The sequence below is a fragment of the Anastrepha obliqua genome, chromosome 4 (assembly GCF_027943255.1).
Source record: "Anastrepha obliqua isolate idAnaObli1 chromosome 4, idAnaObli1_1.0, whole genome shotgun sequence".
Lineage (NCBI taxonomy): Eukaryota > Metazoa > Arthropoda > Insecta > Diptera > Tephritidae > Anastrepha > Anastrepha obliqua.
This window is the reverse complement of record NC_072895.1, coordinates 102,253,493-102,276,596: the sequence shown is the minus strand read 5'-3', so window position 1 is coordinate 102,276,596 and position 23,104 is coordinate 102,253,493. Positions and strand designations below refer to the sequence as shown.

The window sequence follows — 23,104 nt, the reverse complement described above, 5'->3', positions numbered from 1 at the left end:
CAAACATTCGTGTCTTCATAGTTGGTCTCTAAATTAAGCATGAATATGCCTTCATAACTTTCGAAAGTAGATTCGTCGAAACTGAGTGAGGAAAATTTAAATAAATTGAGTCAAGACAAGCTTGTAAAAAAATTATGAAAAATTAATAAAGGATGTGGCCACCGTCGGGTACACTTTTTTCTGAGTTGGGCACGAATAAGACTCAGATAAGTTTTTTATTGACTCAGAAATGTGACATGAACTCTACGACTTTTTCATTATTACTCAGTTGTTTTAGAAATCGTTGTGGTAAGGATTCCACAACTTCTTCAGTGAATTAGCTTCTTTAGAAATCCTTGGCTTTGGCTAGCGAACGGGATTGAACATAAGGCCTGTGCGTCCTCTCTGTCCTATCGAATCGTGCAACGCTGAATATTGTTAAAGTGAATGCTATATCAGACCATATTAAGATTGCCCATTTAAAATAAAAAAATTGCTGGCTTGGCGATCGCCTAAAATACTAAAAATAAATTTTTTTCGCAGCAGTTGCGAATGGCCTGGTAATGGCACACCTCGGAGTGCATTTCTCCCATGAAAAGGCTTATTAAAAATTTAAATGCCGGACTTCGGCGTACTTAAAGGAGAGGACATCCCATTTTTTCTAAAAAAAAAAACAGAAGCGAATAATCTAAGTGGGAGTGATCGACATAAACAATATTGTTTTACGTAGGACAAAATATTATGGTTTAGTGTTTATGACAAGTATTAAAGTGCATTTATGGCGCAAAATTAACCATCCAAATTTCTGTTTGAATAACTTTTTTACTACATAAAAAATTAGATTTTGAGGGATGAAAACCTTTATTGTAAACTTTACGCGTCCTAGTGCTTGTAGCTGTTCAGTTCACAAGTGTCAAATATAATTGACGTACGACACCATTTGAAAATATTATAGCTCTTCCGATAAGGTTATTAATTTTGCGCCACCTTTTATATAGGACCTACGCTCCACAAGGCGTTAAAGGAAAACATATATATGTATATATTATAAAGGTATTATCCGACATTTGTTCCACCAAGAAAAGACTCAAACTTATTGTTGAGGGTCGTCCAAATATTGGTAACTTTTCGAATTGCATTTCATTTTGTGGCTGCAAGTTTATTTCCATGTGCGTTCCATATTCGTTCAATGGAAAAAAAATTTCGGCGCGATTATTTTCATATTGGCTGCTATATTAACAAATAAAATTGGAAAAACCAGCAAGTGACTCTGGGAGAGCCAATGCAACCGGAGAGAGTGACAGGAATTCTCAACAAGATCTGGGCCGCGCTACTGCAAAACTAAGTGGGGCAGCCAATGAAATTAAATCGGGTTTCACTACGAATACTCTTCTTACCAATAAAGCCATTATGTGCCGAAAGAAATTGGGTTTAACTACATTCATTTAATTTTTAAAAAGACATTTTTTTTCGGGGCATCCTGCAGTAATGCGTTAGAGTTAAATAAATTAAATTTTCTGAATTTTTCTGAACTAGCAATTGATTCTTTTTTGTGGAAAATCCACTTTTCAATCATATTTCTTTATATAAAAAAACTTACATATGCATGTAACTTACATTCGCATAAAACGTCGCAAAACAATGCAACTCCATTTGCCTTGAACTCCGCTTGTTGAAGGCAACAATCAGGCAATGGTGGCACTGAACCCTACAAAATGCGCGTAATTTGTTTACCTGTTCTACACGCAGCCATCAGCATGCAAACATGTACAGATTAAAGCATCCCGGAGGTGCGAATGTATAGCCGCCTGCCCTGCTCCCCCTTTGAAACGCTAACTGCGCCGCTGTTGCATGCCACCCTTTACCGTTGGGAATATGTAATGCGAAACGTCTCGCAAAAGTCTCCCCCGAAAACTAACACACACATACGCACACACTCAGATGTGACCCCATACAACCACGTGCTGCGACGTTTTATTGCGTTTTATATTTGTTTGGAGAAGCAAAAAGCAACAGCGACCAAAAAATCAAAACAAAAAAAAAAGAAGAAATTTGGCGTCCTTTGATGCCGCCGGCAGTATTGGCGTACTCAGCTTTTGGAGCGCTTGACCTAAAGCTTTATTTACTGTGTTTTTTACCGTGTTTTTGGCGCACTCAGCAATTCACTCAAAGACTCACTCAAAAATGTCCCAAATGATTAGCGGTAAATCGCTAGTGTTGCTTGCCAAAATATATTTCTGGCGCACTTGGCAACCAGGCTCATGATTTTTAGCTGATTTTTAGCGCCAACTTTCATCCCCTTTGCCGGCGTGCTGGCTCTCCCGATGCGAGTATGGACATGGCCGCTACACTCCACACTAAACTCCACTCGCTTACGCCTCCACTCAACTCATCTCCGCCGCCGCTTGTTTTGTTAGATATCGCAAGGATGTATTAACTGTTTACTTTTGGCATCCTGTGCAGGCGTGCGTGCAACTTTTTGATGGTTGATGGAGTGTGTGTGTGCGTGTGTGCGCTATAATGAAGTCCTTTTTGACTCAAAGCAATATTGCCTTCGCCGTTTTTGCTATTCTCAGTTTATTTGTTTTTGTTTTTGTTTTTGTATTATACTTCTATGTGTTTATTGCTGTTTTCTTGTTGTTTTCACTTTCGTATGGAATTTTTACAACATTCCAACTGTTTACTGCTCTTCTAAGGTTTTCTTGTGTTTTCGCATTTTGTGCTTAGCAAAGGGATTTTGTTTGTCTGAGAAAGCTTTTTTGTTTGGTTAGTTTTCATTGAGATGCTTAAAGCGAGTGATGTTTCCACTAGCGAGAAAAGTAACGTAGAAGTTGGCGCATTCGAAGTTGAAAGTAAAAGTGAAAGTGTGAATGGAATTCAAAATAGTAGTAGTAGTGAGTGTTGGAAGAAAATGACCGCAGGACTTTTGTATTTGGCGTCGGCAAATCAGAATCATGACAAGGCGTTGAGGTATATAGAAATTTAGTGTGAAATATTTGGTAGAAAAAGTGGTAAAAAATAAAAGAAAAAAAATAAAATAAATAAAGTAGAAACAAATTCAAAAATAAAAACAACAAAATTTTGGCAAAGTGTGAAGTCCACGGAAAATTGGCGTTAAATTGACGAGAAATTAGATTTGACGCCAAATTACCCGTATTTATATATGTATATGCAACTATACATACATATGTGTGTATACAAGTATTTATATGTATGTATAGATGTGTGCACGCTTCAGTATTTTGCTGAAAATGCGCGTAAACAAAGAAAATAATGCTTATTTTTGGGGGCAGCTATCGAACGTATATGTATTCTTATATATGTGTATGTATATGTAAATGCACGTTTGACTAAATCATCCATCTGCACATATCAAATTAGCACTCTACGGTAACCGAACACCAAATTAGCAAGTTTTCAAATAAAATTTAAATTTTTCATAACCCACAACGACAGTTTAAGCCATCAACTCAACTTTAACTTGATAAAAATTCGAAATATTACTAAACAACGCTCTGCAATTTGCTGCAAAAACAAAAACTGCTAAAATTAGTTATGTTCTTTCATCAGAAATCAACAGCTACATATGTTTGATGGTGTGGGTGTGTAAGTACGAATATTTTTTGCTGCTTGTGCTATGGCCGTTGCTGTTTTGGTGCGGATACAAATAGGAACAGGGAAATTTTGTTCTCTATTTTCCATTTTTTTTTAATTTTTTTTCGATGCAATAAAACATCAGAGCGAACAATTTTATGCCGATAAGAAAATAAACAGAAAATGTGATAAAATATGCTTTTATAAAACAAGTAGATACACACATAGACACATGTATATGAGGTAGGATACGTATGTATGTATACTAAAAAATATAAATAAGTTAGATAAAAGAAATTGTTGCAGTGTGCAACAAAGGCGCTTTTAATTGTGTATGTAAATTGATATTTTTTCAACAAACACCTCAAGCAAAATTGGCGCTGTTTAATTTAGAGAAATTGTGTTTTTTATTTTTTTGATAATACTAAATTTAAATTTGAAAAAATGTATTTAAATAAAAAACAATAAACGAAAATTCAGAGAACGAAATTTGGAGAATAAAGTTGCTACAATTTTTATAAAACTTGACTTATTGAAGACTATCTGAAATTTTTGAAATAATTTGGGAGTTGAAAGCGACGAATAAGACGAAAAGTTTCACCGGGACATCGCAGCAATAGAAAGGCGGTTTGAGCACATTTGGATTCAAGTGACTATAGCTGGATGCCATTTCGCAAAGATTCGAAGCAGTAATAAAAGTTTGAAACAGAAATAAAATAAATAATAATTGGCGCTTACACTTCTGTTGGGTGTTTGGCCGAGCTCCTGCTCCTTTTTGTGGTGTGCGTCTTGATGGAGGGACCTACAGTATAAAGCCGACTCTTCGCCGACTCGGATGGCAAATGGTTTTTATGAGAAGCTTTTTCATGGCACAAATACACTCGGAGATTTGCCATTGCCTGCCGCGAGGCGACCGCTATTAGAAACAACTTTTTCTATTATTTGATGTTCATGCACGGAGATTCGAACCTACACAGAAAATGAAACAAGAATAGGAAATCATACTCCTATTTTCAACTGCGAGAGTGATTGCGGAAAAAATTGAAAATTTTCGCTCGTATTTAATTTGTTATAACTATAACATTTCCTGCTACATTTGGGCGCTCTTAGGCATCAAGTCAAATCAAATAAAAATCAAAATCAAATGGGCTAAGCGTCAACCCCAACAAAACTGAACTGATCTTATTTACCGGGAAACATAGAATTCCAAGAATAACTCCTCCGACTCTAGATGGAACGGCTTTGTCATTTAGTGATGAGGCCCGCTTCTTAGGTCTAATACTAGACAGAAAACTTCCATCTTAGGTCGAAGATAGAGTAAAAAGAGCAACTATAGCGCTCTACTCTTGTAAGCAACTAATAGGAGTAAGTTGGGGTCTTTCTCCATCTATCGTATACACAGCAATTGTAGCCAGCTTTAGATAAGTTATATATCAAAAAAACCATGATACATGTACAAAGAATGACCAGCCTTGCATCTGCGGGGCACGGAGGACCACACCCACAGAGGCACTAAACATTATGCTTAACCTATTACCAATAAAGCATTTCGGCAAGCAAACAGCTGCCAAGGTTGCTCTCAGACTAAGAGAAATCGGTCTACTCAGAATAAACCAGAGAGGACACTCTTCAATTTTAGAAAAATGCTCATGCATTCCTGGTACAACGGATTTTTGTAAGACCAAGGATATCAATTTAGACAAATCCTTCGATACAGCATTTCCTTCCAAAGAGGAGTGGGATAATGGAATTATTGTTAAGGAAAATGATATAAACATCTATACAGATGGCACAAAACTAAATAACAGAGTAGGTGGAGGGGTTTACTCCGATAAACTCGGAGTTAGCCGATCATTTCACCTACCTGATCATTGCAGTGTATTTCAGGCGGAAGTCATTGCCATAAAAAGGGACTTACTGTAATAAAAACGAGAGTATTATCCACAAACGAAGTCTTCATATACTCAGACAGTCAAGCAGCAATAAAAGCCCCAGAATCTAAAACACACTCGTCAAAAACAGTTATAAAATGTCTTAAACTTCTAAAGGACGTATCGAAATACTACAAAATACACCTTATTTGGGTGCCAGGGCACAGAAATATAGTATAGCAGGGAACTGCAAGGGAGATGAACACGCTCGATCTCCAACCGGATAAGACGCTGATACCCATGCCTTTAGCCACTTGTAAGCTACTGATAGATAGGGAAACCATCAACCGTCAGGTAAACACAAGTTGGCAAAACCTCTCAACATGCGAACTAAGCAGACAGACATGGCCGAAATGGAACAGCGGTCGATTAAAAAGTTTGTTAAAATTTAACAGAGAAACTATAAGAAAAATGATAGGGATATTAACTGGTCATTGTCTGACAGGCAGCCACGCTAGAAGGTTAGGACTCCCGCACTTCGATTTCTGTACAATCTGTCTAAATACAGAAGAAGAGGAAACAATCAGGCACCTTTTATTGAGTGTGAAAGTTTAGCGACAAGGAGGCTCCGCACTCTTGACATGCCATTTTTAATTGATGTAGCGGACATAGCGCATCTAAAACTAACGAAGCTTGGCTCGTTTATTAAAGCTACCGGATGGTTTGAAAAGGAACCCATAGGGTAAGGATAAGTTCCAGTGGTATCACAATGGACCTATGAACGGTCTAAGCGTGTCATTGCGACAGCCACCCCACCTACCCTAGGACTCAAGTTTTCGCAATGAAATTGAAAATGAATAATTTTAACACAAAGTTAATCAATTAAAAATAATTAATAAAATTGTACGATTTTTGAAAAGGTTTGAAAAGCTCCTTATTTCTTAAATTTAAACGCCTCTAACCTTTAACATCTCTTATAAATCAACATCAAGACGCACTCCACAAATTAGAGGAGGCGTTCGGCCAAACACCCAAAAACTGATTTAAGCGGAAATTATATATTATATATATATATAGGTATATATCTATAAAGATAAATTGATAACAATTCCTGCTCAACTTAAAATCCATTATTTTAATTTTTTTCGTTTTACTCTTTATGTTGCCACTTTACTTAAAGTAAAGCATCTTTCAAACGACGCGCTTAGATTTGATTTTAAAATAAAGCACATACAAATTTAAATTCTTTCAGGTTTCACTATTTATATTAAAAAAAACGGCTCTTAAGAATTATATATGAAAAATGGAATCATTTAAATGTCCCCCATAAGCACGTCTACAGGTAAAATCCGTCAAATAGTCAATTCATGAATGTCTAATTGTTGAGAACGTCGGGCAATTGATATTGAAGGTTGTTCAGCAACACTTTGCGCTACAGCAGCAATATTCTCAACAGAACGTTCAGTTTTTGGTCTGCCAGTCCTTTTTTCTACCCTCAGCAGAACCAAAATCAGTTTCTTGAAATTTGTTCACCAACCTTTGAATTGTCGACTCATTTGGACGATGATTTCCACCAAAAAAATCACGAATTTTGTGATATTTTGTTCTTAAAGATCGACCATTTCCATTATAAGTTTCAATAATTTTCATGCGTTGCTCTGTCGTGTAAAAATGCATATCTGTTTACTTTGTACATCTGATGACATAAAAAAAGGTACCGTCTCTGAACTATTCACTACTGACTGATCTAGACGCGACTTTTGAGAGACCCTTTGATATTCCGACTAATAGATAAAGTATACCCTTCAACGTTCTCCTTTTAAAGTTCATTTACTTACAAAATACCGGACATTTATAAAATGAAGGAAATTGTTTTACCCGGTGATCGCATTTTAGTTGCTGAAAAATTAGCCAAAAGCAAAAAAGTAATTCTAGGGCCAGGATGATGACGAGAAAATGAGCAAGTGATCGCTTACAAGCGAGCTTCGTCACATGAGACCAAACACCTACTGGGTTGACAGTTATCAGCAACGCTACGTTTCTGTTAGAGGTGAAGCTGAAATCGGTGTAGTAATAGCAAAGACAGGCGATATGTTTAGAGTCAATATAGGAGCACACGAGCAGGCTTCACTTTCATATTTGGCCTTACAGTCTGCTACTAAAAAGAATCGGTCAGATATAAATCCTGGAGATGTACTTTATGGCCGCTTAATTGTCGCAAGCCGCGATTTAGAGCCAGAATTGGTGTGCGTTAATTCAGCAGGAAAGAAAGGTTAACTCGGTGTACTGACATACGGTTTTGTCGTGAACTGTAGTTTAAACCTAGCGCGCCTAGTTTTACGCAGCGATTGTCCATTATTGAGAGCATTGACTAAAGAAATGCCCTTGAAATCGCGGTCGGATTAAACGGACGTATTTGGGTTTAAGCGAAATTGTGAAAGAAATATTGAAATACGAACGATATCCCGGATTGTGTTGTCCGCCTTTCTCGAGTTTGTCTTTTTGGGATATAACTGCAAAAATGACTAGAAAACTGATTTTTTGTCTATATCTCGAAAAGATTCTTTGCAAAAATAAATTAAATTTATTTTCGTATTCAGCGACCACATTTTAGTGTTAAAACTCCTTTCTAACGAACTACTTTTTTCGAGTTAACTAGTTTTATTGAAGACTACCTGACATTTAAGAATCAAAACTATCTAGATCAGTTTTTGAGATATGTAAATGCACAAGAAAAATAAAATAAAATACTCACACCTTTAGGTATGTATAAATAAATGAAAAAAATACGGCCGCATATTGAACAGAATTTTGGATAGAATTTTTTTCGTAGTGCAGTGTCCCTTACGTCTTCGTGTGAAATATCAAAAGATAATAATAAGGATGCTGACCTTATTTTGAAACCATATACATGCATGTTGGAATTTCACATCATTCAAATAGCCGTCTCGGCTTCGCAGACAGCACTTCAAGCGGTAGGTAAAATGGTGGATGGCTCGGTCCACTCCGTGTTGTGTTATTCTGGCAATAGTCTCTCGAGCATTGGCCTCGCGCTCGTCCAAAGTGGTTGGCTTGATGCATCACCAGAAAAGATAATTGAGGATTAACAAGTCACTTGATCGCGGCATCCAATTGATGAACGCGTGCCAGGATATGGCCCAGGCGTCAAATTTCTCCTTCACAACTTCGAACATTGCCTCGCTTAGGCTTAGATATGTAGGTCGTTTTGTTGAAATCGCAGCTCGAATATATTAAACTTGCAACAGTGTCATTTTAAAATACCTGCTGTTATACAATAATTATATAACTTTTCAGTAGCATCTACAGGTAACCCACGCCTATTTCATTAAGACTCGCATCTTCTATAGGCTTTTTAAGTTCATATATATTATATTTTTTCGGCCGCCGTAGCCGAATGGTTTGGTGCGTGACTATCCGTGCATGAAACAACAAAATGATACAAAAAGTTCATTCTAATAGAGATCGCAACTCGGCAGGTAATGACAAATCTCTGAAAGTATTTCTGCCATGAAAAAGCCCATTTGCCGTTTGGAGTCGGCTTAATAACTGTAGTTTCCTATGAAGGAATGGTTGTGGTACAACATCAAGACGCAAATTTAATATGTACCTTTAATGTATTAATAAAAATATATTTTTTATTCGTATCAAAAGATCGGTTGTATCCCGACTGTCGATTTCTTAAAGAATAGATCTATTTATAATGACTACAAAACAATGAATGTGATACGTTATCAAGAATTAACTTATCGCCTCATTGTTATTTCTGTTTACTATTAACTCGAACGCTCCGGCTTTGAAAGTATTCGATGCGGTACCAGCTGGTGGTAGCAGAGGAAGAGGGCGGCCTCCTCTGCGTTGGAAAGATCAGGTGGAGAAGGACTTGGCTTCACTTGGTGTGTCCAACTGGCGCCGGTTAGCACGAGAAAGAAACGACTGGCGCGCTTTGTTAAACTCGGCCAAAATCGCGTAAGCGGTTATAGCGATAATTAAGAAGAAGAGAGATTAACTCGCACATCACAAATAGAAGGAGGAGCTCGGGCAAACACCTAACAATTATTTACTCTTTATTTTTATATATTTTAAGTTACGTTGCACTAATTTTTCGTTGCGTAATTTACCACAAATTTTCTATGAATATTTCCTTGTGAGCTTAAAGATTTTATACGAAACTATTCCTTCCACTTTTGGATCTAATATGAAAAACACAGAAAGAAATATTTATTTCAAGAAAAGTTACAAAAAAAATTTTACAAAATGATTAAAAACACAGGCTTGCCACTGAATCGCCTTGAAGAATTCCGTCTTCAATTGTCAGGAAACCACCTTCGCCTGTAAAGTTTCTGTTTCGTCGCTACATTAACGGAGCCATCCGGAGCAATGAAAGCGCACTCACTCAGTGAGAAGTAATAGCCAGCTGCACCAGAACATATGAAGAATCTCGCACTGTAGGAGGAATAAAAATGTTACTAAACCGCCCCGTCACATGAAGTTGATTTTGCATTCGTCTAGGTGGAACAAAATTAATCACCTTATGGGAAGATTTATAAATCTTTCAAAGTGGTGTCGTGCGTCAATCATGTTTTGCACTTGTGAACTAGACATCTCTAGCATACAAACAGAAAATTGGAGCGCGTGAAGGCCAAAATAAAGGTTTACATCACTCAAAATCATGTTTTATTTACAATAGTAAAAAGTTATTCGTAAAGAAAATTGGATGATTAATTTTGCACCACTTTTGTACTGTACTGTGGTAGAAAATAACGTATTTTAAGAAGTTAAAACATGTTAAAGGCACCACAACACGGTTCATCCCGTCCTGCTTGAGTCCCCCATACAATTAGTCATTGTTCAAGAGAAAATAAGAGAAAAAGTAACGCATCGATTTTTTAAACATTTCTATATCTACGTGTCATATATAAACAACTTCACACTCCATCATAGGTATTTTGCTCCATTCACTTCCAGGCAATTACAACACTTTTAATTTAATTGGGAGCTCCCTATGCCGCAATAAAAACCATGGCCTACCTACTACTCGTACTCTCTTCCCAAAGTAACTTTTGACCTTTATTCCATCCAAGTCGATCCACATAAATCATAAAAATGTGTAAAACTTCATTTGATTTATTATGTAAAATCGATAGTCAGAAAGCATTTTATTTTACATTTGTTCTTCCGACAAAGTGGATTCATGGCACCCAGTGCACTCTCTCCTAGCAATATTGAATGCATTTTATTGCCCAACATTTGCGATTGCATAAGCAATTGCAGCAGAGAATTTATTGGCTGAAAGATATTGTGTGGTGAGTGAATATACAAAAGAGGTAACTTTTCGTTGCAGGGAGTAAGCAATGGGAATATTATACAATATTGAGACATAGGTGTGGGTTTGCGCTTGTGATAGGAGTATGCCATGAATTTTTATGGCATAAAAAGTAATATTTTACAACATGAACATTTATTTTTAAATTTGTGTCAACTTCTTAAAAGTTAGCAATACTAGAAATTCTTGCATTTCTTCGTATTACATGCCCCTACAAGGTGGCGCAAAATTAATCAGCCAATTTTGTTTTATGATTACCTTTTTTACTAAATAAAAACAAAAATGGTTTTGAGTGTTGGAAATCTTTAATTTGTCTTTACGCGCTGCATTGCTTGTCTGTTTGTATGCTGCAGCTGCCTGGTTCACAAATGTCAAATATGATTGACGACGACGTCATTTGGAAAAATTATAAATCTTCCGATAGGGTGATTAATTTTGCGCCACCTTGTATAAGTAAATTGTGTGTATTCGGTGCACTTACTTATATGCATGTATGTCTATTAGGTAAGTAAAATATGTATGTATAAAATTAAATACTCTGGAGGTGTCGCAGTTAGATTAGATTAGGTTACATGGTTGCCCGTAGAAAGCCCACTTGGACGATAAATCAAAGAACGTCCTCTGAGATACCAATGCAAGGGGGAAGGGGAGAGAAAATTAATGAGAAGAAGTTATGGGAAAAATGCGGAACTATGACTATTTACCGTTGTGTTAATCACTTCGTACCACTAACGAACTTCATCATATGGTTTATTTCATTAAATTTTTTATTCAGTTAATTCCAGGTTATTTCATTTTATTTTAATCTGTTTGATGCAATTTTATTTACTCTTATTTTTCTATGTATATTTGTTTTTTTTTAGTTTAATTTCAGGTAATTTAGTTCAACTAATTTTTTTTTATACAATTTTTTATGCAGGTATTTTTTTATTTAATTTTACGTAATTTAAATAAATTTAATTTCATTTTTTCTTTATTTGTTAAATTCTATCAAATTTGTGATTAAATTAATATAATTTATTTTTTTATTAATTTATTATTATTTTTATTTTTATTATTTATTTATTTATATTTTAATTATTTTGTTTTATTAAGTTTACGTTTTTTTTGCGACTGAGAAGATTTAAAATGTCGAATGCATCATCAAAGCTGCCGTCACAGCAGTGGCAGGGACTAAAAACCTTCCCCTCGTTTGGAACCGTCGCCCACCCTGGAACCGCTTTAGTATTACTTCTAAGTGGCATTGCATCTTTCTCAATACACGATCTATGCTTATTGCCTGTGTCCAGGTCCCACCTTTTCATCTGGAGTATATTTTCCGCGAATCCACTGAAGATTTCGATTACATTTTCGGGGGTTACGTGACCGATTGCATTCTCCAACGTTCGACGTTCTTGTTCCCAACGCGTGCATTGGAAAAAGGTGTGCTCAGTGTCATCTTCGGCTGCAACACCGTATGTGCATGGTCGGTTCTCGCTTTTCAGCTATTTCTGGAAATACCTGTGTATCGAAAGCATTTGGGTTGTATAACAATTTACTTCACCGAAGTTCCCTGTAGCATGTAGCGACATCGTTTTTTAGTCGTCTATCTGCTGTGTTTCGTTTCTCTAGCGGGCGTTGCCATAACCTTAGTATTTCGTCTTTTATTTCGCGCTCTGCAGGTTTGCTATCCCTTTCATCCATTTCCTCGTTCTTTAATGCCCACAACTTTTTCCTTTCGAAGGCTATAAGTCAATCGGTGTCGAACCTCTTATCACTTGAACAGTTGGCTCTGATACTGTGCGGTAAGCAGACGCAACTCTTAGAGCTTCTGTTTGTTGTACCGATGCTAGAAACTAACACCGGTGATTTGCCGTTAGCGCATTTGTCCACAGTTGAGCTTCCTATAAAAAAACAGAGAGCGTGGTAGCGATCAGTATTTCATGTTTTTGGTCCCTCTATGTTTCCTATCAGTTTACTGCGTAGGGATACCATCTTTGCTGTGTGCTTTATTTGGGCCCAGAAAGTCTTGTCTTGGGTCCAGTCGTATGCTTAGGTACCAGAGACCTGCATGGCTCACTGTTTTCTTGAGTTGTTCATACGCTAAATTTCTTGCTCACATTCAGTCAATTGAACCAAAATATAATATTTGGTCAAGTGCAGTCAGCTCATGCAGGCGAACGCATAGTTCAGCTCAGTCAACACGTATGATCTAATGTCTTCGGCTCAAATCCAATCATTGAACAAAAAGCAGCATTGAATGAAATTAGCATCGGCCTTTGCGTTCAAACGATCAAACTTGTTCAAAGAAGTAATTGTCATTATTGTAAATAGCACATGTTCGAGCAAACGAGCGTTGGCGTACAATGTACGCTGTAAATTGCGTTTCGTATTTGAAAGGATAGTTGGTTTCAGCCGTTGAAAAAATGAATTGCAATGCTTTCCTTATTTACATTATTTTCTTTCGAGTTTTATTATAAGTTTTAAGAAAAAAAACCTATATGAAAATATAGTGTTTTTGCTTTTACTTTGCTATCGTTACATGCAAAAACTCATGCGGGATCATACGTGTTCAAACCGGCTCATTTGGCTCTATAGCCCTTTTATTCTTGCTCAAAAAATGAATGTACAGCCGAACGAGCAAATACCCGAAACGGCTGCTATGAAGACGATTGGTGATAACATCGGAGAACTAAAACGCAGCACATGATTTGATTGAGCTGAAATAAACAATGACAATAACTTATTTGAACAAGTTCGATCGTTTGAACGCAAAGGCCTGGTTTTTTGTTCAAGCGAAGCGTATGAATGTTTTACACTCAACCGGTGCAGTTCTCTGTTAGGTACTTGAAGCTCTTTTTTGTGGTTAGCGTTTTTGAACAAGTTTGCATGCTAACTTCTAGTGGGATGTGCTTCTTGGTTAGAAGTATTTACTCCGTTTTCTCTGTTTCTAATTTGAGGCCACGTGAGTCTAGCCACTTTTATGTTCATATTATGACTTGATTAAGTTTTCTACGAACTTCTTCAAGATTTCGTGCTGGGATGACTGCGGCGATAACGTCTACGTATCCTATTAGAAACTTACCATCGGGAATTTCTATATTTAATATCTGGTCATAACTAATATACCACAAGCCGGGAACGAGAATTGATTCTTGTGCCGCTCCGGATGTGCCGTCAATACATCGAGAACCCTGTGAACCAGTTTGTAGTCCCATGAAAAGCCTTCCTTACATCTAAGTTGGCAACCGGGGCTATGTTTCTGGATTGAATACTGCCCTGTTGCGCTGCTCCTACGCCTCTATTGTAAACTTTCAGCGTTTAAAGCCGTGTTGTCCTGTGGTTAGTTCTCCGGCGTTACTTATGGCTGCGGCCAGTCAAGGCTTGATGAGTCTTTCAAAGAACTTTACTGTTGTGTCGAAGCGTGCATAATGGCCGATAGGTTCGGGTTGCCTTTCGACTTGCTCTTTAGCACGAGCTGCTGCTTTTTCCAGATTTTTGAGAGTAGTCCATTCTTACGTAGGCGTTTAAGTTAAGTTAATTTAATTTAATTTACTTTTTATTTCAATTTATTTGTTTTATTTTAATAAATTTGTCATTTAGTGAGCTCCAGTTTATTTTGTTAAATTTCTTCTATTTTATTCTATTTCATTTGCTGTAATATAAGTTAAGTTAATTAATGTAATTGTTTTGATTCATTTAAAAATAAAATAAATAATTGGCGTGTACATTTCTGTTAGGTGTTCGACCGAGCTTCCCCTCTATTTTGTGGCGCGTTTTGATGTTGTTCCACAAATGGAGGGCCCTACAGGCTTAAGGGGTAACACCACTGTACACGCGTAAAATAAATACGATTTTTAAAGAACTTTTTTGTATAGAAGGAAAGGGAAAACAATCATTCTGATTTGGGAAGTTATTACTTATATACTAAAATACAAAACTACAAAGTTTGACCGAAAAATTTTACAAAATGGCGGCATTGGAGACATTTTTGTAATGTGGTTTCTCTTGAAGGAGCTCCGCGGCACGCAGCACAGAGGGTGCAAATTTTAATCTGGAACAAAGAAACATTTTTTTTCTTAATCTAGATAAGAATAGCTAAAGAAACACGTAGGGGATTTAAAAAATATTTATTTTTGTGGAACTAGCAAGCATTTGAAGGAAAAAACTCTATTTTGGACTAAAAAAACGGCACTTAAATAATTATAACAATCGTTTAAATTAATCTATCGAAAATCCCCTACGCTCTTCTCTTAAGAAGGTTATTATATAGATGTAGTGAAAAACCTGATTAAAAATATTTAAAATTGTTTGAGTTATGCTGCATGCCAATTTCAGAAAACGTGTTTTGAGAAAAACGCGTTTAAAGTTTGGAAATTTGGAGAAGTCGTTAGGTAGCAGTCACTAACGCTTGGTTAAAAGCTTTAAATATTTATGAAATAAACTTCGGTAACGTATACAACTTTTTGTTCTGTATTTTAAAAGGTTCAAAGAATTTTTTAAGCTTATAAAAAAAATCAATTTTTTGAAATTTCTACAGTGGTGTTACCCCTTAAGTCGACTACAAACGTCAAATGGTTTTTTATTAGGAGCTTTTTCATGGTAGAAATAGACTCGGCGGTTTGCCAGTTCCTGCCGAGGGGCGACCGCCATTAGAAAAAACTTCTATCATTTTCGGTATTTCATGCATTGAGATTCGAACATACGTACTCCCGAATGGTAGTCACGCACTAACCATTCGGCTACGGTGACCGCTAATTTGCTTTATTTTAATTTAATTTATTGTGCCCCAAATATGGTGTCGCTTTACTTGTACAACTTTTCCGCTGTTTTCTACTGTTGCATCACTTTTCCATAAAGCAATAGTTTTTCGTTAAATATTTGCCTGTTGTTATTTGCCAAACATTTGCATACCTTTCGCCCGGAGTGAAATATACATTTTAATCTTTATTACAAAACACTCACAGAGACAGCCCCTTATTTTTTGCATTTTTTGCGCACCTCACTCATTCACAGGAGTGACTATAATTTTGCATTTTGTCATGCAACTATTTAATAATGACAGCGGTGTTACGTTGGTGCAATTTTCCATGAATAAATAACAAAATCTGATAAAAACGGCATTTTCTAAATTAAATTGTTTGCAATGCGGCTGTGGCAGCGGAGGAAGTAGTAGATTATATCCAAGCGCGTCTAAATACTCCCTGGCACATAAACGAAAAGCTTTGCCCTTAAAAAACGAACAGTGTGAGTGACTTGAACGATATCCTTCGGCGCGGAAAAATGTTCAATGTGTTGTGTTGTTCATTTATTTTTTTTTTTTTCTTTTGCTTTCTGGCAGGTTTGCGTTGGTGTTGTGAAGGCGTTTACAAGCCCATAAGGTCATTTAGTTCTCGTACCGTCGTCTGTGCTGTCGATCTGATATGTAGCCACAAGCGTACAAATGTATGCGTCTACCTTGTACTACTGCAACTATACATACACACATACTCGTATCTATAATACAAATATGTGTGCTTACTTATGTTTGCATGTGTGTGTCGGCAAGTTGTTGACATTTAACATATGCGCAACCACTCATTGCAATTATCATGTCTGCTTGACATGGACACCGCACATAAATAGTCGGACCTATCATATTTGTATGTATGTATGTGTGTGTGTATGAGCATATATCACATACATATTTATAAATATCTGCAACATGTATTTGTTGCTTGTAAAGTACAGGCAGAAGTCAGTTCTAAAAAAAGCGAAAAAATTAATAGTTTTGTGGAATCATTTGTGAAATGCCGGTATGACGAATTGCTGAATTCTCATAATATACAAAGTTCACGTTTGCAGGTATTAAGCTGAACGTATTGTGCAAATGTATTGAATTTGTGTATGTATAATAGACTTCGAGTCTGATTAAGATAAATTATTAGCAAAATAATCAATAATTTTAAAATATTTAGCCTTTTATGAATTGGACGAGAGTTTCTTTTGGGCTAATAATGAAGTTTTATTTTTGCCTGTACATTTTCATAAATTAATATCAATAATTATATGACATTCATAATAATAATAATAGTAGCCCCTACCGGCTGCCCTTTTACCTCCTAACCGAAAGGAGCGGCACAGTCCACATGGCATACAGAACCTTTGCTTTTGGTTATGGCGCCAAGTCAGGAATGAAAAAAGTTCCTATAGCCTCACGATATAAAACTGCTCAGCTACAGAAAAAATGTGTCAGCTGAGTTAAAAACTTAAAGTTGTATTACCATCAATAATTTATGTGAATGTTGAAAAAAATAGCTTCTGTGACTTTAGGAGGTTTAGCTTTGCGATCAATTAATTGTGATTTATCATAGAAAATTGTAGCATTTTTGTGAACTTTATTAAAATTGTTGCTTAAGCTACGGATATAAATGATTAATAAAATAATTAAGACACCTTTCTGGTCTAGAATTTTGAAGAAATCGATTTTTTTTTATGTTATGATAGTTTATACTTTCAAAAATATACTTGCAAACTTTTATATTGAAATTCGTTGTAGTTTAGCTGTTACAGTTCTTTAAAACGAGACTGGTTTGGAATACGACGCCCAGCTATAAGCGCGTTAACCGTGTTTTTCTCGAAACTATTTTTTCCGAGTTGGCGTTGGTAATTTCTCAAAAAGTACTGAACCGATTGATTTAAATTTTTGGTATGTTTTTGAGTAGACTTGTGGCTCTCGCCGGTAGCAGAACTACAATTTTTCTAGTTTTTTTTAAGAGCGAGAACGTGAAAAAAATCCGTTTTTTTGTTTTCCCAATGAACAGATAAAATATCTAATATAGAAGTAATTTTTTTTTGGTAAATCTGCTACCCACCATAGCGATCTATCTCCTGATGAATAATCGACCGATTTTTTTTTCAGACGTTACTCCAGTTAGTTCCAGTTTAGTTTGAGTTACTCCACTGGCATGTGTTACGTCAGGGGAAGCAATTTTTTTTATTATTGTCATTGAAAAAAATATTTTTATTAAAGAATTGATCTAATGAATAAACAGGATTTTGAATTGATACCGATTTTTTTTTCTTCAATTTTCAACGCCTTCGATTTTCACGTCTCTAGACCTGAAAGGTGCCAGAACTGCCAGAAATGTAATACCTGAGAGACAAAAAGCGCTAAATCGCCTTAAGTTGTTTTATCAAATATTCACAGATTTATTGAGAGCGAAGAAATTTGATATTTTATGAAAAGGTGTTGGATTGAATGTTAAAATCTTGGCATAAACTTCAAAATGGAAATTGGTCTTCCAATATAAAAATCTAAGCCTAAAAGTACCTACGATTATATATTCATTGATTAGCAATAAATCCATAAAAATGTAGCTACCTGTTTACATATGGCAGATTAGCTGCAAAATTGACAATGAGCTGTCAAGACTGTTTTGAAAGATGTTTCTTTTTAGAAATTGGCTTGGTGGAATATTTTAATGTTTTTGGTTTGCTCAATTATTATTAACAATATGAAGAAAATTCAAAGAGAAACAATGGTTAATTTAATTGAGACACAAAAAACACAGGGTTGTATGGGGAAAAATATAGTTTTATTCTAAGATTAATTTATGATCTCGGATTTCGGGAGAGAAATTTTGTATCAGTCTCGCCGACGGCCGTCCTAGCCGAATGGGTTGGTGGGTGACTACCATTCGGAATCAAAAGAGAGCGTAGGTTCGAATCTCGGTGAAACATTAAAATGAAGGAAAAGTTTTTTCCAATAGCGGTCCCCCTCGGCAGGTAATGGCAAACCTCCGAGTGTATTTCTGCCATGAAAAAAACTCCTCATAAAAATATCTGCCGTACGGAGTCGGCTTGAAACTGTAGGTCCCTCCATTTGTGGAACAACATCAAGACGCACGCCACAAATAGGGGGACGAGCCCAGGCAAATGCCCAAAAAGGGTGTACGCGCCAATTATATGTATATATATATATATATATATAGTCTCGCTTTGGGAGTTAAGCTCGAAAAAGTAGATAATCTACTTATATGAGAAATAAGGCGCCTTAATACTCGAGTGGGAAGAGTAAAGTTAATTTTAGCCAGGAGAAATGGATAACGAATCCTCATTGTGGGTTGCTTAAGAAAGCGTAGGAATATTAATTAGTTAAAAAAAGAAGTGTAAAGAAGGCGGCCGTCGCAGCCGAATGTGTCGGTGCGTGACTAGCGTTCGGAAGTGCACAGGTTCAAAATTACGGGCAGGAAGCACCACATGATCAACAAGATTTTTCTAATAGCGATCGCTCTTCGGCAGACCTCCGAGTGTATATCTGCTAGGAAAAAACTACTCATAAAAACCATCTGCCATTCGGTGACGGCATAAAATTGTAGTTCCTTCCATTTGAGGAAAAGCCTGAAGATGTACTCCACAAATAGAAGGAGGAGCTCGGCCAAACACCCAGAAAGGGTATACACGCCTAGAAGAAGAAAAAAAAGTATGATGAAGAAAACTCTATCGAAAAGAATTTCAAGTATTTAAACAAAATTAAAAAAAAAAATGTCATACCAAATAATAAAAAGTAAAACTTCATCAATCCAGCTCGTTCGTTTCCTCGTAAGACATCTTTGAATCCATTTTTTTTTTTAACTGAATAAAAAAATAATTTTGTGGTTGTCCACAGTCATTAGCGACCTGACCCGTTCCAATTAATTCAACATAATTTATTATGAGAAAACGCTCTTGTTGTAGATATTTACATATGTACACTAATGTCGATTACTTGTTATTGATGTGCATACATCCACACATATTTACTTACGTGTGTATTTAGAGTACGTAAGGCAAGTGATAATTGCTGCGACGCACCTCCATTACATTTTCTTCATGAAAAAAAAACTTGTATAAATTTTCCTTCAGAGGGTGAAAAAGTTCGAATATCTACTGACCACCGCAAAAGTGTTAAATTAATAACTTGTGCGCCTCACAATATGTATCATTACCAAGCACTGAGTGAAAATAGTATTTGCCTGTAAAAGATATCAATAATAAGGTGGAGCCGGTCGTGGTACCGCTACTTTGCTCTCAGCGAATTTAAAAATATCAGCTGATTTTCGTGACGTCGCACTGGTGCAATTGGTCAATCAGTGTGACCAGATTACCATTTTCGTAACGTGATTTAGCATTTTTTTTGTTCTTTAGCCTCGGAATTTTAGTTTGATGGGCCCACTTTTGTTTCTATCATTATTGCCAATATATGATAGCTTTATTCTATATAACAACTTTTTGGTGGTCAATTAAAATATATGTAATGTAAATTTATAAATAAAATTTAAAACATATCTTTACAATTTTCGTTTATTTCAATTTGAATTTTATCATTTTTCATTTGTTCAAGAAATTCATTTTAAATTTCTCTTCTTCTTCTTTTAGTTTGGGCATCGGTCGAGCTCACTTCGAAAAGCAGCCACCGAGTAATTTGCGTAAATCAAATTTTTTCCACTTTGTCATTGCGTTGTACGATCGTGCCGGTCAACCAATTGAAATCGAACGCACCGCATTTATTGGATTTATCGAAAAGGATTCGGAATCGGATGCGACCAAAACAAATAATGGCATACAGTATCGGCTGCAACTGCTCTATGCGAATGGTGAGTAGAATTTTGAGAAAATTACAATATAATAAAAAATATAAATAAATAAATAAAAAAAATACAAAACGAATAAATTGTTTTAGTAAAAGTAGGCAACATTTAACTTCGAAATATTAGCTGATAGGTAACCACCTAAATTAAAGTAATTTTACTTAAGTTAAAGTGAAGTTTAGTTAATTTAAAGCAAAATTTAGTTAGGTACCTATTTATATGAGAGTAGAAATTTAGGAAAAAACTTCCTTTTAAAATTGTTTGCGCTACGGCTGAGGTAAATTACTATCTCCATTTAATTCGACAAACATATTTATGCATTTCAAGCGTTCGTCGTCATTAGTTAACGTTTTTACTACAAGCAGCCTCTTATGCAGATATCTACATAGCAAATTTCTGCTTGCATTGGAAGGACTTTGAGTAAACTGGAAATTTTCTCTCTTAAAAAAGCGCAAGACAAATGGAGTTCTACTTTATCGTGCGCTATTTCAAAAACACATTGGCCTCAGTACGACAGAAGCAGGACGTTTAAAGTGCTAGGGATTCCTCGCCATTTAATTTTCAAACTCATAGTGGGGGTCACCGGTCACTGGGTTATCGGAATTCATGCGGAGAAGCTTGGAATTCCGCACAACCTCCATTGCAGAAGCTTTGGGGAGAGAGATATGGCAGAGAAAGAGACTGTTGAACACTTTCTTTGTAAATGTCCGGGCTTGGCGACTAGGCGCTTGAGGTTCCTTTGTGTGCATTTTGGGAATAGCCTGAAGCAGTTTCTTAGCCTAGATCCCTTTTTTCTCCACCACTAATCTTCCGTATATATCTTTCACCAGTAGTAGTCTACATTATGGTATCAAAACGGCACTGGCTTGGTACTTGTAGTGTACCCGAGGTACTCCTGCCATCTAACCTACCTACCTTACAAAACTTGAAAATTACTACTTTCCAAGTATGATACTTTTATATCGTTTCCTATTTCACTTAAGGTGTAAAGCAGTGATGAGCGGCATAGAGAAAGTAAAATGAACGCAAAATTAGTTCTTTGCCTCTTTCACAACACTTGTCAAAGTCTTGAGAAATCTGTTGAAGAATAGGAAAGTAAAAGAAGTCACTCACTCAACGCACCAAAAATAGGCTAACTTGATTTAACGGAAACTGGACTTGAACAAAAAAAATTCTCTCTATTGTTTGTCCTGCTCATCAATGCCTGAAACGCATCTTGGATGAACGCTAATGATCAGTTGCCAGCAAGGATGATAGACCATAGAAAAAAGATTTATCGAGGTGTAGCCAAGAGCAAACCATTAGTCGGCTGTCATCGAATTTGAAGAATCAGTTAAAACAAAAACTTGGCATTTAGCTTAATTTGATGCGTATAGTAGAATATTTGAAACCAATTAAAATTCAAAAGTACTAAATGCCAACAATTTTACCTTTGCTAAAATCATGTCCGCTTCCTGGTTTTGTAAATGAAGTGTTAAACAAGAATAGAGGCCTTTTATTGTCTTCAACAAAGAGAGAATGAGTGATATCTTTTGAGAAAACACGGGTGGAAATATTTAGGCAAGGAGGAAAATATTTACAGTAAATTGTTGTTTTGCAACTTAAGTAAATACATCAGTATGTTAACTGTTTTACTGCATTACAGTGCAGCAGCAGAAAGTTTATTTTCTATAATGAAAATTATAAAAACAGAACAGAGGAGTTCTCTAAGAACTAACACAATTAATAAAATTAATAAAATTATATTTTCCAAAGGAATGTATGTATTCTTCCAAAATATTTAATAAGTTTTCTAAGGCATTTAGGTTTAAAGATGGAAACTTTGCTCCACGGATGTAAATGTTTTCATAGTTTTGTTATTGTTCTTGAAAACTGAATTTTACTGAAATCAGTGCTTATATACTCGTACATGTAGGGCGAATTCTTAAATGCAAAAATATAAGCACCAGTATCTTTTACTTCTAAACCTCAGCAGATTATAGTGCCATATATGCGCAAATGGTTAGACGGTCGTTTTCAACTCTGTGACGCTAGTTACAAATTATCTTCTTATACGGTTTTTTTAATAAATTAATTAATTTCCATTTTTTATAAATGCACACCCTTTATTAAAAATCTGCCACTTTTTTATAATTCTACCAACATAAAAAATTTTCAAGTCCGAGCACTGCGCATTTGACGTGCCAGCTGAAGTTAGTTACTCTCAAAATTTTGGTTTTCGCAATAGCGGATGGCCAAGCCTGGTAATCTATCATCAAGCTGATTCTTTCAAATTCGCTAACAGCCGGTTAACGGTCTAAACTTGGCCACACGTCTCTAAATTTTCTCACCATAAGTTACATTATATTATTTTGGACTAAGTCTCTGTAAGTCGTATCAAGGATTCAAAGCTTATTATTTCCGTTTAAGAAGTTTGGACGATTGAGGAAGCACTTAAATATTTTACAAATGTCTGAATTACATCAGTTGTTCTCTTTAGACTAAGTCTTTCATATTAGCTATTTCTCAGATATGCAATCAGTAAATTTGTCAGTTTTTTTCGTACTAGTTTTCCAGTCATAGGAGTGCGTTAGTTCTTTATAAGCCCACAGTTACGATCTTTGTGGTACCATATACAACATTCACTAGCACCTGAGTACTTTATTTGCAACACTGCCTATGAATGTACTCGTATATGTGCCTTCTGCTCAAATATGAACGAGACGTTATCAATAAAACGGTCCGCG

The 23,104-nt window shown here is 35.9% G+C and overlaps 1 protein-coding gene and 1 pseudogene across 2 annotated transcripts in view; both read left to right on the top strand.

Annotated features, from left to right (window-relative positions):
• Window positions 1-23,104, top strand: part of LOC129244803 (transcription factor collier) — a 128,742-nt gene that overhangs the window by 2,961 nt on the left and 102,677 nt on the right. For both annotated transcript variants that reach the window (XM_054882652.1, XM_054882650.1), the window contains exon 2: window positions 20,167-20,384. In XM_054882652.1, coding sequence (XP_054738627.1) covers window positions 20,167-20,384 — 218 coding nt within the window. The remainder of the gene's footprint in view (window positions 1-20,166; window positions 20,385-23,104) is intronic.
• LOC129246352 (exosome complex component RRP40-like) lies at window positions 7,304-7,882 on the top strand (annotated as a pseudogene).